This window comes from Hipposideros armiger, unplaced genomic scaffold (assembly GCF_001890085.2).
Source record: "Hipposideros armiger isolate ML-2016 unplaced genomic scaffold, ASM189008v1 scaffold_160, whole genome shotgun sequence".
Classification (NCBI taxonomy): domain Eukaryota; kingdom Metazoa; phylum Chordata; class Mammalia; order Chiroptera; family Hipposideridae; genus Hipposideros; species Hipposideros armiger.
The window spans coordinates 2055242-2073272 of record NW_017731510.1 but is presented as its reverse complement, the minus strand read 5'-3'; the positions used below and the strand labels follow the sequence as shown (position 1 = coordinate 2073272).

General features: G+C 40.1%; 1 protein-coding gene across 7 annotated transcripts in view; it reads right to left on the bottom strand.

Moving 5' to 3' along the window:
- ATP8A2 (ATPase phospholipid transporting 8A2) overlaps positions 1–18031 on the bottom strand; it is a 624797-nt gene that overhangs the window by 463064 nt on the left and 143702 nt on the right. For 5 of the 7 annotated variants that reach the window (XM_019651455.1, XM_019651453.1, XM_019651451.1 and 2 more), the window contains exons 3-6: positions 4947–5046; positions 4398–4496; positions 3392–3437; positions 2654–2694 (exon numbers count right to left, since the gene is read on the bottom strand). The exons of 1 other annotated variant lie outside the window; for it this stretch is intronic. In XM_019651455.1, the coding sequence (XP_019507000.1) occupies positions 2654–2694; positions 3392–3437; positions 4398–4496; positions 4947–5046 (286 nt within the window). The remainder of the gene's footprint in view (positions 1–2653; positions 2695–3391; positions 3438–4397; positions 4497–4946; positions 5047–18031) is intronic. One more of the 7 variants, XM_019651457.1, reaches the window with a different exon arrangement.

Sequence of the window (18031 nt, the reverse complement as noted above, 5' to 3'; positions counted from 1 at the left end):
GAAGTATATGCCATAATGAAGAAAAGTCAAATAAATGCAACAGAGCTATGTTAAAAATCATCAGCACAAAAGCAAGGAATACCTATGAAAATTGAAAATGGTTTTTAAGTGTAAAAATGCATATTTTATGTGAATAGTTTAATTACCTAGAAAAAAAATCAGAAGAAGCAATTAGTTTGAAAAAACTAGAAAGAACAATTAGTCATGTTTTGAAAAGAAAAAAGGCAGTGGATTTTTTTTAATTCATAGTGGAAGGACAAGTGAAATTATGGATTTCTCCCACCTTCATTATCAAAATAAAGAAACATTTTATATCCCAGTAACGAAGAACTAAGAAGTTTCATGTACATGAGAAACTACTTGGAATTCTGTTTGAAAATGGTTTTCCATTTGGGGTTCTTAGGCCTGGTTGTCCCCCCTGTGTGTGAAACTACCTAGAGCAAGAATTCTTCAGGTGGAAAGAGACCCTGTGAGACCCCTGAATCCACTCTGGCCTCAGAGGATTTCTCAAGTTTGAAGAATAAGCCCAAAGTCTTCTCAAAGTCAACCAAAGCTGTTGACATCCATCCCAGAGCTGCCTCTCAGCATGCACCGGTGATTCAGCTATAGCCTGGGGATCACTGACGGGAGTTCAAGGCATCAGATGGAGCAATTATTGCTTTAGGAAGCTTAAAGATAGCCGACTGCACCTTGCCTGCCATCTCTGGCCTCTGCTCCCACTGCCCTCTCACCACCTGTCCCCATTCTGAGCAGTTCTGCAGATGTGCCTGCAGATACCTCCGAGTCTCAGCCTGTCCCTCTGTCTTAAACTGGTTACCTCCTGTTCATCCTTCAAGAGAACACTAGCACATCTCATGAGGGAAGCTTTCCCTCCAAGATGCCCCCAGAGCACCTGAAACTGCCCCCACACTGAGCTCAGCACCTGCACTGCACGCTATTTAGCTGCCTGTCACTTCCACGACACCAGTGGTTCTGCAGTGTGGTCCCCAGACCAGCAGCATCAGCCTCATTTGGGAACTTGGTAAAAATGCAAATTCTAGGGGCCCCCACCTGGAACTAGTGAATCAGAACAATAAGAATGTCTGCAAGTGGGGCCCAGCTCCGTGTTGCACCAGCCCCTCAGGTAACTGGGACAATCACTGGAGAAAACTCCTTAATGGCAGCGTTAGGCTTTACGATATTTCTTTGCATCCTCAATGCCTAACACAGTCTCTGGTACGTGCTGAGAGCTCTATTTAAATAAACAAAGTGCATTTTCAATGGAAATGAAAATGCATGTGGCAAAGCATATAACAGGTGTTTGGTTTAGGGTTTGGGTTTTTTGTTTTGTTTTTTCCTCCAAATAAGTGTGGGAAACAGTAATAAGCTTTAGGAGTCTGAAAGGCCATCAACCCCTGGGCCCCGAATCAGAATTCAGAAATCATCACTCTACTTTTGCTGTTTCAAGTAGTGTCAACATCCCAAATCCACATGGCTCTCCACTCCAGCCAGTATTCATGCCTTTTTGGGGCAAGAAACAGGCCTTTCCAAAGTGCCATGGGAGTCCTTGCATTCCTATAGCACCGGTAGTGTTTCTACTCTCTGTGAAGTTCATAATTTCCAACCAATAACCAAGAACCACTCTACTTCCAAGTGAGAGGGAGGTCAATTAATACTTGCAGTACGAGATTTCTGGATTGCTACCAAGGTTAAGGTGTTATCACGAAACACTAAAAAGGGGCTCCTATAACAAAGTGAAAACAAAACAAAAACTAAAATGAAGGCTGCAGTTACTGTAACACAAGTATTTTGCAGATGAAAAGATCACAGAGGCATTTTAAAACAGTGCTTACTAAATGTTTAGCAAGAGAAACTATTGTAAGTTACAGTTCTAAAAAGTAATTTGCTTTTGAAATCATGTTAATCAGCTTTGAATCCTGGAGTAATGAGAGCTATCCCAAGAAACATCTTGTGACTGTTAAGAAAGTCCAGCGAAAATGGAGACTCACTTCAAAAGCTAATTTTATCAGATACAAGAAACCAAGATGGCACACCATATTTCTTCTAACTTTTCTCTTCATCACTGTAAACAATCAGAAAACCACAGTATTTTCAGACTTCGTGCCTCCAGGACCATGGGGGCAAACCTTTCTCGCTATTGTAAAGTTAAGAGCAGTCACCACTAGTCACACCCAACCACCCCTGCCTCGGAATTGAAATGGGATGGTTTCAACCACTACCCCACCACTTTATATTTCATGGTGATCATAAACTCAAAACTCTTTCCACCAAAAATGTTAGAAGTGAAAATCTCAACTTCAAAAAAAACCTTTTAAAAAATGGATTTAGGTTAAGAGAACAGAAGACCAGAGGAAATGTTTCTTGAATTGGATTTAGAAAGTAGAAAATGCTTTGAGATTTCAGAACTATCCACCAGAAGCAATGAACTTCAAAATGAACTGACACAGTGAGCACCTTCTAGAAAGTGCAAGGAACAGAGTAAATACGCATCACTCCTAAGTAAAACCTTGTGGGGAAACTCCTCAATGTAAAACATACATTCAATGAAGACAACATATGTCTTAACACAAACTTTATACTGTAATCAAGACTAGCAATTAATTACAAGTCTCCAACCAATACTTTCTTGTATATCTTTAAAATTAGTGTTTACCTCTTTCCACATAATGGTTTGCCACATACCATTTCTTAACACTGAAAAAGAAAAAAAGAAAGCACCTGTTAATCCTGGTGATAATCAAAATAAAATCAGCTTTCCAAAATCCACAAGGCTCATTTTAAAATCCCACTTATTAATTCCAACACACCATATGCTTAGAGATAAAGGTATACTATCACCACTCCCCAAAACACAGCCCCAATCTATGTACCTATGTACCACATATACATTAATGCATCCATAGAAATACAGGTGTATGTATGTAAGTTAAATCTATTCAGATTTATCCCAGAAGAAAAAAAAATCACCCTGCTATTACAAGATTTACAGAAAACAAACAAAGAAGAACCAAAAAGATTAATAAAACACCCACAACACAGAGCTAATATTCTAGAAGTCAATACAATAAAAAGTAGACAGAGGTAGGGAGCAATTATAAGCCAAGGATAGGAATGCTTGGACTTTTTTAAATATAAAATATGTCCAGCTCCTGAAAACTACAACCTTTTTCTAAAACTCTAAAATACACAAATCCCATTCAAATCTTAATTGCCAGGACTCACATTTTGTTGCATTTTTTTTGGGTCATTTTGCTATTTCTTTCAAGTATGTATAAATCATTTTCCCCAATTTATCCAAATATCATCAACTACTTATTTAAAATTCCTTAACTACAGGTAGGTCTTATTCTTAGGTATTTAGTGGAAAAAGGGGATCAGCTTGGTATCGTACCTATTGTTTTCTTTTTGTTAACTGCATTGTCGGCCTTATGTCGCTTCTGTTACAGAAAGAAAAAAAGTTCTTAGATTCAGAAGTTCCAGATGAATAATTGGAACCCGCGAACAATAAGATCAGGAGAAAACAGGGGACAAGGATGCCAGCTGCCAACAACACTGAGGCTGTAAACTCCAGTTCAGTGACTGGTGATCGAGCAGCGCTTGCTGCATTCAGTGGACAAGCGCAGTCCATGGAGATGCCATCTCACCTGGTTTCAATGATTGTGTTTTGGTTCTAACAACAAACAAGCCCTTGAAGTATGAAACGTCTCCCTCCTCTTTGTTTTTTATCATAACGAAAGAATTATTCTGGATGATAAACCCAACAACAACAATTGAATTCATTCTCTCCATAAAGAACTTCTGGGGCAAAATAACTATTGCTTTGATTTGTGTTAATTACATGTATTCGTTTACCTATTCCCAGAAAAAAGTGTAGGATGGTGTGATAGAGACTGGAAGTGGGAGCAAGGGAGGGGAGAGAAAGAGCAGAGAGAGCTGGAAAGATGCTAGAGAGAAAAAAGGAGAGAGTATGAATATGGTTGAGCTGATGAACTTGGAGATATACTGAGAGGAGCATGAGACAGGAGAAGATTATTGTAAAATGACCTCGGGCACAGCCAGCACAGTGATGCTACGCTAGACAGCAAAAGGGTCCTTCATTTGCCACCCAAATTAGCAAGTTCTAAAGGAGGGTGTAGGGAGCATCAGTGATAACAGATCAAAGGGGCTCTAGAAAGCTCATAGTAGAAAACACAGTTTGAACTACTTCTGTGTCATTATATAAATAGTAAGGACACTGTATGTACTTGTGCCCTCCCAAAACATACCATCACGAACCTTGAAGGGCTAGTTAAACTACAAACCAATGTCCTGTCTTAAACAGAAAAAGCCCAAAGCGACAAATTAGTTATAAGTTCATATTCAGCAAATGTTTTCATTATCGGAAAGCAAAAACTTACAAAATCTTCTACAATCTCTTTGATGCCTGCAATTGTTAAAATAATGATCAATGGCACCAGGGTGGTATATCTTCCTGTTGGAGATACATCTGGAATTTGCTGAAAGATAAGAGACCAAAAGAGGGAAGTTGACAAATTAAAATACTCTTGATGGAAAAGAAGAAATTATGACACCACTCACTCTTGCATGGTTCTGTTCCATTTCTGTTACACCAAAATGATTACCTTATTTCTTAAAACTAGCTAAGTGTGTTACACGTTTTTAAAATTTTATTGTTATGTGTAGAACAGAAAAAGGGTTAAAAGTATGACCCTCTCACCATTTTTCCCTGCCTCTTTTATAGTAATTGCAATTTTCTTTAAGGCATACCTAAAGGAGTCTGCTTTCATGCAAAGGTAGTGTTTGTTCATGCAAATAACAACTGGATGAAAAAAGCAAATTACATTAGCATATTATGACACTTTTTCAGCTAAGGGACCTTTCAGCAAAACCTCATTTTACATGTAATTATGGTTATGAATTTTAAATAATTTTTGAAGAAATATTACCTGCAATAAGGCAATGAAGAGGAAGAAGGCATTAGCAGCTCTTCTAATCTGCTCATACAAGAATCGAGGTAGAAATGTCAACACGCTGTACTTGGCCGTACTGTAAGTACAAAGAAAAACCCCACTATCAGCTATAGATGTAAATTATAAAAAAAAAAGTTTCCAAAATGTTGCAAGTGATTTTAAAAACAAACCATTTCAAAATGCAGGACAAGTAAATTGCTGTGCTGGCCCTGTTCTACAAAGCTTATTTTCAGCCTGCTTATTATGTGTAGCCTTCTTCTGTTTAAGGTATTAAATAAATGCATGACAAACAACATGAAAACCATTTATAAAACAGTTCAAACTTAAAGAATATGATGCTTGAAGGAATATCACTGAATTAGCTAGAAAATCTTACATGGAGTCCCTACTCACTTATGGAGCCCTATGTGGTAACAAGTCACCATAAAATTCTGCCAGACAGAATAAAATAGCTGACATTAAGGTCATTAAAGAGAAGGAGAAAATACATCAAACTCATGTATGCGATAGCTCATAGTACCAAGTTTTCTTAACTGCAGCTTAGAGGGCAAGGTTAAATGGAACATCATGCATTCCTTTATGGTAGCGCTGGCCATTGAAATAAAGCAACCAACATTAATCAGTAAAGGAAATATGAAAATTCACACACTCTTTATGATGACTTTAGAAAGCACCTTATAAGATAGTTTGACTATAACATTTGAACCCAAGATTCCATCTGTATAAAACACACACACAGAAATACAGGTGGCATATTGATCCATCTATGTGTGAACATTTCCCACTTGAATAATTGGGAAATTCCCTGAGTGTGCTTAAGGGGACCCAATGTATCTGAAGGCCATGAAGGTAAAGGTTTAGGGAGGAAAGAAATCCCGTTTGAGTCAAGAAACCAAAGGTTGAGGAGCGGGGCAGGGGAGGAAAAGCATACTAACGTTTAGTCTAGTTGAATTAGAGAAATAAGTCTAAAATATTTTCATCCTGAAATAGAATCAACATAATCAGTAATTTAGAGAAAATGACATCCATCCAGGAGATGGCTACTGTACAACATTAAAATAATTACCTTACTATACAACCTTATGTGTCCTGTTACAGAATTAAACACATAAAAATACAAACAGCCAAAGGCAGCACCCATCAAAATCATTCTACCAGAAGAGTTTATTAAGGTCAGTGCTTCTCAAACTTAAAGATATATATGAATCTCCTAGGGATCTTGTTAAAATGTACTGCATTAGAGTTCTCCAAAGAAACAGAACCAACAGGAGTGTATATACACAGGTAGAGAGAGAGATTTACTTTAAGGAATTGGCTCACAAACCTTGGCAAGTCAAAAACCTGCAGGATGGGCCAGCAGCCTGGAGACCCAAGGGAAGATCTGATCTTGTCATTCAAGTCTGAAGGCCATCTGCTGGCAGAATTCCTTCTTGCCCAGGGAAGTCAGACTTTGTTCTAGTCAGGCCTTCAACTGGTTGGACAAGGCCCACCCATGATGGAGGGCAATCTGCTTTACTCAAAGTCCACCAATTTTATGTTCATCTCATCCAAAAAACACCATCATAGAAACATCTAAAACAACATTTGGACACATATCTGGGCACCACGGCCCAGCCAGGTTGACCTAAAATTAACCACCGCATACATATTCTGATTAAGTAGGACTGGAGAGTTTGCATTTCTAAACAGTTCCCATGTGAGGCCAATGCTGGTCCAAGAACCACACTTTGTCCAAGGACAACTACCCTTGAGGATGTAGATTTGTTCAAATCTCCTGTCTGAAGTCAATCCAGCTAAACACTATCTATACAAAAAGGCTGGGAGACAGTTACCATTCACTGTACCAGGGAAAGACATTTACCATTCACTGTACCAGGTGAAATGTGCGAATGAAGTCACTTTTCAGCAGAAGAATTTGTTCCCCAAGGTGAATTAGTCACCCCCAAAAGATTCCCACTCACACTCAATGTGTCATCGTCCCCTGTCAGGGTGGCTGTTCACAGCAAGGACAGGCAGAGGTTGCAAGCGAGTCCAGGCATTTATCGAGTCTTAGAGCCTGGGGAACCGGGAGACATGACCGGGAGAAAACAAATGTTTCCTGTGGTTCACTCAGTTTCCTTCTAAACATCTACCGGACTAGCATTTTCTGATATTGAGTGACATGAAGAATGACCAGGGGCTTGTCAAAAATCCATCCGTCCTTCAACATATATTTAGTGAGCCCTATCTGTGCCCTAGGCACCATGCTAGACACTGCAGGGAATCAACTGGTACAAAATGCATACCCTCAAGGGAGAAATAAGATTTTAGAAAATACATAGCAAGATAGATGGTGATGAATACTGTGGAGGAAAATGGATCAGGGGAGGAGGATACAAACGAATACACTGGTGGGGACCGGGATAAGGGATGTTATTTTCAATGGAGTGATCAGAAAATGTTTCAGTGAGAAAATGCCATGTGAACTAAGCCCTGAAGGCAGTGAAGAAGCAGGAAGGCGCCCCATGGATACACAGGGAAGAGCAAGTGCAGAAACTCTGAGAGTGAGAGGTCCTGTTGGTCCACCTGTTGGAAGAGCAATGAGGGGGCCAGTGTGAGCAGGAGAGACCAATGTGGATGTGGTCAGCACGGGAGTGGCCAGTATGGCAGTGTGGGCAGGGCCAGTGTGAGCAAGGGGGAGCAGTGTGGGCGGGGCCAGAGTGGGCAGGGGCAGTGTGGGTGGGGACAGTGTGGGAGGGGCCAGTGGGAGCAGTGTGGGCGGGCTACATGGAGAAGCAAGGAGAGAGACCACAGGGACCAACTTAAGCCTTGCAGCTCAGATTCACACACTGGCCTTTTTGTCTTCAGGAGATGGGATGCCTCCAGAAGATTCCCAGGAGAAGACAAGATATGATAGCAACAGCAACGTGCAAACCTGTCCCCTGAGGAACCTGACTCAGGAGAGGTGGGACTTGGTTATATGTATGGTGGACCTGCTCCCCTTGGTAACTCTTAGGATCGGGCAAGTATGGCAAACATCCCTTAGACAATAGGGCCTGACAAAAATGTGTGCCTGGGGCTATCTGCCTGTCACAAATCACAAAGCACTCCAAAGTCTGATCTCCACAATGTAGCACAAAACAAGAACCCAGAGATGATGTCTGAGTATGATTTTCCATCTGTGAGAAAAATCGAAGTTGACAACTGTTCTCCAAAGGCAAATCCAAAATGCAGGAGCCGCTCAAAGTGTGACTTCCCCTTAAAACAAGCCACCAGAAACCCAGAAACTAAACTAGCTTAACACTTATCTTCGAAATGTGGGCAGTAAATCCTCATTGAGGTGGACAGACAGCCCAAAGCAATCATCATTGTTTTTATTCTCCTGCACCACGTGGACAAATACATTTCTTGTGTGTGTCCAATGAACAGTAAGTGTTCAATACTGACTGCTCGAGTGGAGGGCCCTTTAAACCTCCCCACAAGAGGCTGACTGTGTGAGCTGAGCCGGTGCTCCATGATCATGTTCTGGAAATCTTCCATTCTACCCAGGTCCCTGTAAGATGCCATGCACCCTTTTCCTCTCAAAATAGTCACTCGTCAAGGAATTCTGGATTAATTGGAGATAGAAGACAAGAAGACAATGCAATGTCCTAAGGAGGTTGTTCATATTTTCATAAGCAGTTTACTTCATTTATCCCTGAAGAGTACATTAAACTAACTCACAAAAAAGAAGAGGAGTGATATCACTAAATGCAACCCCCTCACCCCCACGCAGTGGGCCCTCTGCCACCCACATTGACGATGACGTCCCGCTGATATCGCTGCACCCCTGGGAGTCACCCAAAAGGATGTGCCAATGGACCGCAAAGCCAAGGGCTCTCCCCATCTCACACGGACTCTGGATGCTTTGCCAGTCATCGCTCCCAAATTATTTTCTGGAAATCCCCTCAAATACAAAAGTTCCTGCTGACAAACAGGGACTGTCTATCTTAAACGATGACCACCTCACTAGAAATGTTCACTTCATTTTGCTAAACTCCTGAAATGTCACCAGTTACAAATAAAAGATTAATAAGCTCACACTGACATTTTTATTTTTCAACACTTTTCCTCTCTCATAGCCTAATTCATACATTTGGGGGGAAGTGTTGGATACTGCCTTATCCCAGAAGGAAGTCTTTAGACCCAGCCGGGTACTTTGAGTACTGAAATTCTTTGTAGCACCTTCTTATGGCTCATGCAGGCTTTTTCAACCAATTCTTTACAGTATACATCCAATGAAAAAATGGGTTGGGTTTTAATCAATCAGCTTATAAATATACCTTTAAACATAAATTCATAAATTAGAGACACCCTATAATTCCTATTAAATGCATGTTGTATTCCTATTATATTTATAAATTGTTTTTGGTTTTTGTTTTTTTATTCAGTGAGCTGTGGACATGAAGCAGTTTATATCACAAAGAAATGCAAGCTGAGAAGAAGATAATATTTGGAGCACAGAGCATGCTGCCAGGCAAATCTTTCACTGTGCATAACTCTTAGACAAACAGTTCAAAATGCAAGACATTGGGTGTTCGTGGCTAACATCTTTATGCATAGCACTGCTGAAAAGTCGGTTATTTTCAATTGCTTTACAAGAAAACTTGTGAACTTTATGATAGAATCAACTAAAATGAGTTGTGAGATTCTTATTTAATTTTGCGCTTATTTTCAATAAGATTCTCTATCTTCAATAAAAAGAAACAACAAATATTTATTATGAAAATATCTGGAGTAAAGGCAAACGAGTATAGAAGTGATTCAGGCCCCATTCCACAAGTGCCCCCAAAGCAAAGCAAAACAGATCAAAATCTACTGCATTTAGTTACAATACTGCTGGCCCTTCACTCAGGATTCAATATGGTCTTTCCAAACCCAGAAATGAACCCTATCAAAGGGGAAGGTTTAAGGCTGTCCTAGGCGTGTGTGTGACTTGCTACAAGGCACACAAGGACTCTAAAATCAAGTATCTACATACAAGTGCCTGATGCATCCTGCTCATACTCTCCAAGTCTCTGGTCTCAGACCAGGGGCAGTGGTACCGCTAGCAGCAAGAGGTCATCATAACTGGTCCAAAAGGTCACTTCCCAAGCAGGCAGAGTATAGGAACTATAACAATGAGCAAGATCTATGTGGGATGCCAGACTAAAGCACACAAATTGGGAGACTAACAGGAGGTGAAATGAAGAGTACACAGAGTTCATGAGTGTAGAACGCACAAAAATTTCATTTAGGTCTGAATATAAAAAGCAAGACTGTCAGTCTTTTGTGCTGCAGAGTCGAAGGAGCTTGTAGATGTCAAAAACCCAAGGCAAGCTGTATCCTTTTATTTTTGTGAATTTCTCACATTATTGCCATCTTTTATATTCAAATGTTTTCTAATAGAGATTTTTCTGTTAAGTTTTGTGCACTTTCCGGTATGCATGATAAACTAACTATACAGCTCAAAATTTTCATGAAGTGGACACACCCATGTAGTTATCGACTTGAAATGTAATACAGAGACATGAGGGATACAGTCTCTATGGCAGAGATTCTAACAGCAATAAAGGCCCTGTCTAAAGGGCACCTAGCTTCTGATTCCCATTGTAAAATGGACACACCCATTCATCACCCCTGCCCACTTAGGCACCACTTAAGGAACAGGAAAAAACGTAAAAATATACAGCCACATTTTTAAAAACTAGGGATGGAATCATTAGCCATGGAGATTTTTTTGCCCCTAAAATAGATGCCTTTCTGCTTTTGGCAAGAAAGTTGCCTCCATGCCTCTAAGATGCCTCTGAGTGTGAGCTGCAGCAGGACAGGAGCCTACAGAGGGGACGGCAGCCTGAGGAAGGGCCCTGGACCACATGCAAGGCAGGGAGAGCAGGTCCTACTTTAGAATTGTTTTCTGGGAAGATAGGTCAATCCATTTCTAACAGAGTAATTCAGTTATAATAAGAGGATCACTGCATTAGTCAGGGTTTTCCCAAGAAATAGAATCAATAGCATACATATGTAGAGGTTTAGTATAAATGAGCTCTCACAATTATACAGTCTGACAAGTCCCAAGATTTATAGTCAGCAAGATGGAGATCCAGGAGAGCAATGCTGTAGCCCAGTCCAAAAGCAGGACAAAGATGATGTCCCAGTTCTAAGGCCATCAGGCAGGAGAAGTTTCCTTTTACTCAGCCTTTTTGTTCAACTGATTAGATGAGGCCCACTCACACTAGAAAGGGCAATCTGCTTTACCCAGTCTACAATTCAAATGTTAATCTCATCCAAAAGCACCCTCCCAAAAACACCCAGACTAATGCTTGACCAAATATCTGGGCAGCCCGTAGCCCAGTCAAATTGACACATAAAATTAACCATCACTGTCACCTATTCGCCAGAACCTCAGTAGTGTCAGAGTGGCCTGTGGACAGGAAGAGGGAGGCTTCAGCCTGCAAAGTAGGGGAGGCTCATAAGGTGGAGACGCCAATGATGGAAGAGGGACTGAGGCAAAGGTGGAAAGTGAAGGGAAACATTGAAAGTCTCCTCACAGAGCAGCTGACCCAGGAGATCAGGGTTAAAAGTGTGGAGAAGCTTCATGAGATAAACTATAGAGAACTAAAAGCAAAAGGCTTTTAAAAAGCAGCATTGCTCCTTTCTCACAAGCCCTCTTCTCCGGGCTGCACAGGAACCTTACACAGCCAGATTGCTACACCAATGGCCAGAGATCCAAAGATTATTCCCTGGACAATCATTGAAAACTCACAGAAAGATAGAAAAAAACCCAAATCCTCCACATACTCATGTCTGAAAGTCATTCCCCTAAAAGTAAAGCTTGCTATCTGACCCATACTCAGAGCACCCCATTATTCTTCTATGCTCTCTCTCCGGAAAATTACCAGATGTGTGTGGAAAGTTCCCACTATGACAAAGAGATTCAAAAATGAAGACAGAAAAAAGGAAGACTTGAGGAAACAATGCTAACATCCTCAGAATTATAAGATGATAATACATTCATATAAAACAAGAATAAAATGCTGTTTTTAAAAAGCAACAGAGTAAAAGAGCTATTGGGGAATTAGAATTATGACAGCCTAACATGATGTAATCATAGTAGTGAAAAATAAGAGTGAACTCCCAAAAAGCTGAACAAAAAAACAAGATCAAAATGTAAAAGAAAAGAGTATAAATATGAGAGTCAATATCCAACCACTTAGAGTTTCACAAAAACCAGAGAAAGAGAACACTTTAAAATATATAAGAAAATTTCACAAAACTCTAAGAAATAAGGTTTCTGGTTGAAAGGCTTTACTAAGTACCCAAAGCAAGACAATTATACCAAATTTTTGAAATTACAGAATATATAATTTTTAAAAACCCACAAGTTCATAAAAACAGCTTATTTATAAGGGAAAAATCAATATGACATTGAACTTCTTAATAGCAACACAAACAGCTAGAGCAACACTTCATATTTCTATACCTAGCCAAACTATCAGACATTTAAATTTACTTTCATGTAGTGTTCCTACTTATTGCAAGGTGTGCTTCAGTAATACTAGAGGTTACTCAGTAAAGAAAACACACACACACACACACACACACACACACACACACAAAAACAAACAGGGAATCCAACTCAAGAAGGCAGCAAGAAAGTTCTGGGATGGCCACTTTACAACACATCTTCAAAATAATCAGCCTACCTGGGAAGGAAGTCTTCAGGGGAGAAAATAGTAGAACTGAGAGATTATTCTGAGAGATTAATTTTTTAATATATAAGAGATACTTTGTAGTATAAGTATATAGTAATCTGATGGAAAACGTAAGAATTGATATGTAAAAAAAAATTGTTCCCATAGAAAAATGAGGCAGGAAAAGCAAATTACACCAGAAAAGAGACAAATGTAACATACTATTTCACTACTTGGCCCTAAGGTAAGTAAGTTAAATCTTCATCTACAAGAGAATTCAGAGAGAGCGTTTCTAGAACTATGGTGGAAAACACCAAAATAACTAAAAACAGAAAGAATTCAAAGTGGTGGCCTGTGGTGGAACAGAATCAGAATGGGAGAAATGAAGCTGATTTTATTTTCATAAGCTTCCATACCATTTAAACTTTTAACTACCTATGAGTATTATTTTAATAACTTAATATTTTAAATAAAAATTAGCTTGTATATACAGATGTAACTGCAAAGAGGCTGTCAGATCTTTTATTTTTAGCTAATTTCAGGAATGGTCATACATAAGGAGCTGTTTATTAGAACATGAAATTAGAATAAAGACCTATTTTATTCTTATGCTACTTCCCACCACAAGAAGATCTAGTAACCACTCATATCCAGTATTAATCCCTGTAGTCACTTTCTCTGCCAGCAACATCTGGGCCCTAGGCCATGGATAAGGAAGGGGAATTCTAGGCCCTATATGAGTCTACCAAGAAACAAACATTAGTATAACAGTTGGCGCACAAAAACTTCATACAGTCATTCCTTTGAGAATAGCAGTCTGGCTTTCAACACAGGAATCTCTACCCTGTAACTCAGCCCACAGGAAAAATGAGTCAAGTTCTTCCCTCTTAAATGGGAATCACTTTATCCTGAAGAGCATTTACTCTCAAATTCTCTTGCTTCCTTTAACCCTCTGCCAAATTCCTAAAACATCTTCTTTTCTTCTTTTTATCAAACCACATCCTTTCTCTTCTTCCCAGCCAACAGCCCAAGGGGTCATCTTCTCTAGCAAGCTTTTCCCTACTCATCTCTACCCAGCACACAATCTGTAACCCATCCGCCCATTCATCTCAACACTGTGCGTATATGGGGGGGGGGGGGAGAGTTCGGTGGGAAGTGGGGAAGAACTTCCTCTCCTCTGACACCGTGAGCTCTAAGTTGTCCACATCAAATATTTATTCTATTAACCACCTCTACTCGCCTTGAAGGCGGAGAGCTCACCGCACACCTCAGACCAGTCGCACAGTGCCCTCTGCTGGTCAGCCATCATAGCGGCGTTTTCTGCAATGTAAACTTTCCTGGTGCAGCAGGTCTGAGCCAGATCAAGATCAAATTTCTCAATAATTTTCTACTATAAATCCTCAAAGAACCAATGTTTAAGAAAGAACTTTAAAGCTTTTGACAATTTCATTTTAATAACTGGCCTTTGCATATTCACTCGTCATCATTTAATATAAAAACACAAATTACTGTAGTTCATTCCTAAGGAATCCTAAAATGTTTGCTCATCTTTTTTATTGAATTTTCTCATTATATACCCAGTTAGATAAAATTTTTTAATCTAAATTCAGATTTTGTGGGGCCTGGCTAGAATTTGTATACAAGACGCATACAATTTGGGGATCTCACTTTAAGAAAAATACCAAATTACAAAAACAAAATAGAGCACAAAAGTGAATATTTAGAATGGAGGGATCACAACATAATACAATTCATGAAAGCTGAAATATAGTACACTGCAACTTCCAGAAAACATAGTATTTTTACTAACTATATGGCATTCTATAATAATTTCCCCCCATATTTTTACTTCATTTGCATAGATCACTTTTTACATAACAATTTTGTAATAGCTTTTATAGAAAAAAATAAAGATAATTTCATTCTTTCCTCTAACTATGGTTGATAAGTTATTTTTCATTGATCTTTTGGTAATGTTTCTTTCAGCTTTATAAATCATGAACAGTAACATCATGTATATTTATGATTATTGTCAAATTCAGAGAAATTCCTATAAAATTTATTTTATAAAGGTAACAAATTCTGGAAGATTTCCCTGCAGGCTAGCTTCTGGCCCCATACACTTCAAACACTGTTTCTCCAATATGACACACACAGTTCAAGTATAATAAGTCACACTGATACTTTGATACTTCTAACTTGACACTCTCATATAACACCACCAGCTGAGGTGGCAGTAGAAGCATTTCTGATACTTAATCATAAGCTGGGACAGCTAATAAGACAGTAATAATTTATCTATTCACAAAAGTGACTGCACAGCACATAAATATTATCTCTAATCCAAACACAATGTTACTTCCAGCTTTTCCTTATCCAGACCCTAAAATGCCACTACACTGCCATCTAACAGGAGAGGAAGTGTGATAAATGAGGAAGTTTGATTAAAAAGAGATAGTAGTCTCACCCGATCAAGGTGCAAATCTGTTTCTTAAGTTATACAAAGGCATTAGCCAGGTAAAAATATTGTAGGGTCCCTCCCGGGACCTTGAGATGGGCAGATGTCCTGGATCTCAAGTTCCATTAGTTTCAAGTCAATCTGCCTCTGTAGATATATGCATAATCTAATACAAATATGGTTATTTTAATAACCTGTATGCACTCCCATTATCTTCTCCAAGCTCAAAGAATCCTACACAGACATGCACACTTACTCACACATACAGAGAGCTGCCCGTGTGCCACAAAAAAATGGGACATTATGCCTTTTTCTGAATTTTGCTCGTTCACTGAAAAGCACTGCAAAATCTCTGTACATCAATCTCTGTATAGCTTTAATTCATTCTTTCTAATGGTTATATAATAGTCAATAATTTATTCAATCATTCTCCTATGATAAATAATGGCTTTATTTCCAGACCTTTATACTAGGAAACATGCCACAGTGAATATTCATGTTCATGCACAATGCTGGTGAATTTCTATGAGATTTTACTTCAAAAAGTGGTTCCATCCTAAGCACCTCTAAAGATTTTTTTCATTTTCCTAAGTTTCTACTGAATGTCCTTTTCTTCTTCCAAGAGGATTATCAATTTTTAATTTTAATACATAGCAGATTACTTCCCAAAAGCATCTTAAAAGTTCACATTCCTACCACCAATATAAGGGAATATTCTTTATCTCCATATCCCTGCCAGCAATAAGTACTAACAGTCTCTTTACAGTACTCAAGCTTATGGTAAATAATATATTATTAAGTTAATTTGCATTTCCTTGATTATAACAAAGTTAAATATATTTTCATACATTTGTGGGCCATATGCCTTTGCCTCACATACTTTATATACTCCTCATATACTTTGCCCATTTTCCTATTGGTTCGGTGGTCTTTTCAGTGTCCATTTGTAAGAATTCTTGATAGTGTCTACTAATCTTAATTTACATTAAAAAGTTTTCTAGACTACCCATTTGTATACTGAGTTTTTCTAAGTGGTATCTGTGACATATGAAGAGATACTGGACAATGTAGATGTTCCAAAAATATTTATAGCCCTTGGTTTAGTATTAAAATTCTTAAAAGTTGAGAACCATAGAACTTCACTCATATGTGGGATATAAAACTGAAAGCAACAAAGGAACAAGACAAACAAACAAACAAAATCTCATAGACACAGGCAGTAGTTTAGTTGTTACCAGAGGGTAAGTGGGGAGGGGGTGGTAGAAGAGGATAAAGGGGGTCAAATATATGGTGATGGAAGGAGAACTGACTCAGGGTGGTGGGCACAACATGTGATATATAGATGATGTATTACAGAATGCACACTTGAAACCCATGTAATTTTACTAACCATTGTCACCCCCAATAAATTTAATAAAAATAGAACTTCTTCCCCATACTTCCATTCTATAAATATAGATATGTACATATGATCTTTAAGATTCACTTTATAGATTTTTCAATATCAGTCTTTAATTTTTGCAATCAGAATTCATTTTTACATACGAGATCTGACAAGTTCGCAAGGTTGTTGCAATGGTGTTGCTAATCTTTTTTGATATCAGAGGGATTGTGCATTATGAATTTGTACCAACTGGACAAACAGTTAACCAAGTTTACTATTTGGAAGTGCTGAAAAGGCTGCATTAAAAAAAGTTAGATGGGACTTCCAGTAAGATGGAGGAATAGGCAGACGCTGTGCCAACTACCTCCCAGGATCACAACAAAATTACAAATAATTTATAAGATATTCAACCTCGGAAGTTCCCTGGACCCTAGATGAACAGAACCTCTAAACGAAGGACTTAAAGAAGAGGCCACATCGAGTCCGGTAGGAGGGGAGGAGACGAGAGAGGGCGAACCCCGTTAGGGTCACCTCAGCGGTGGGGAGGCTTCTCCGGTTGGGGGCGAGACCCTCAGGCCCCATACCACGCTCACGAGCCCAGAGTTACGTTGCCGGGAAGAGGAGTTCTATGATAGCTGGAAGGAGAAAATAGTGAGGACTCTCTTTGCTCGGCTCGGTGAGGCTGGGGGCGTCTGGAGAAACAGTGGAGTTGGCAAACTGAATTGCTCACTGCTGAGCACTCACCCGGTTCCTGGTGGAGGGAGTGGCTTTGTGAGCGGGGCCCAGGAGCCTCCGGGAAGGACGAATCTGAGTAACTTTGGCGCGGGAGCTGGAGGTTTGTGTCCCAGTTTTTCCCCTGGTGTGGAGCTTGCGCGCGGAAGGTGCACAGGGGGCCGCCATATTTTTAGGGCTGGGCCCTCCCACAGAGGCTCGGGTCTGGGACTGCATTGGTCTGCTGAAATTGGCGAAGGAGTGTGTGTGTGCATGCGTGCGTGCGCGCGCATGCAGCCTTGGATCCCGACCCTCCATATTGTTTGTGCTGCGTAGCCAGGGAAACGCCAGGCAAGCGCGCTTCAACTACAACAGACCCGGAAGTGCGCGACTCACCTTAGGTCCCTGATTTCCACACTGCACATGCGGAGTTGTCTTGGTGGCAATTGGCTGTCGGGCTCTTCGGCCTGATCTTTGAGCGGCTGATTGGGACAGGCTGAGACCGAGTTTTCCTGGGAGTGCAGGGCTGCGAGCTGTGCGCCTGCGTAACTCAGCCAGGGCTTTCCAGGCGAGTTTGTGTGGGTTGGCTGCTGATGCAGGAGTGCATGCTGCTCTGACTTGGTGGGGGCCACTATCCACACCCTGTGGTGCCTTGGGGGCCTGCCCCGCCCACCTAGAGCTGTGTTGCCAGGGGCACCCTGAGCCCCTTGTCCTTAGCTCCTACCTCTGCAGGCCACAGAGGGTTTTTTGCAGCAGCAGACAGCCCACAACAACCTGTGAGGATTTTTGGTGGTGAGCACACTTCCAAAGCACAGAG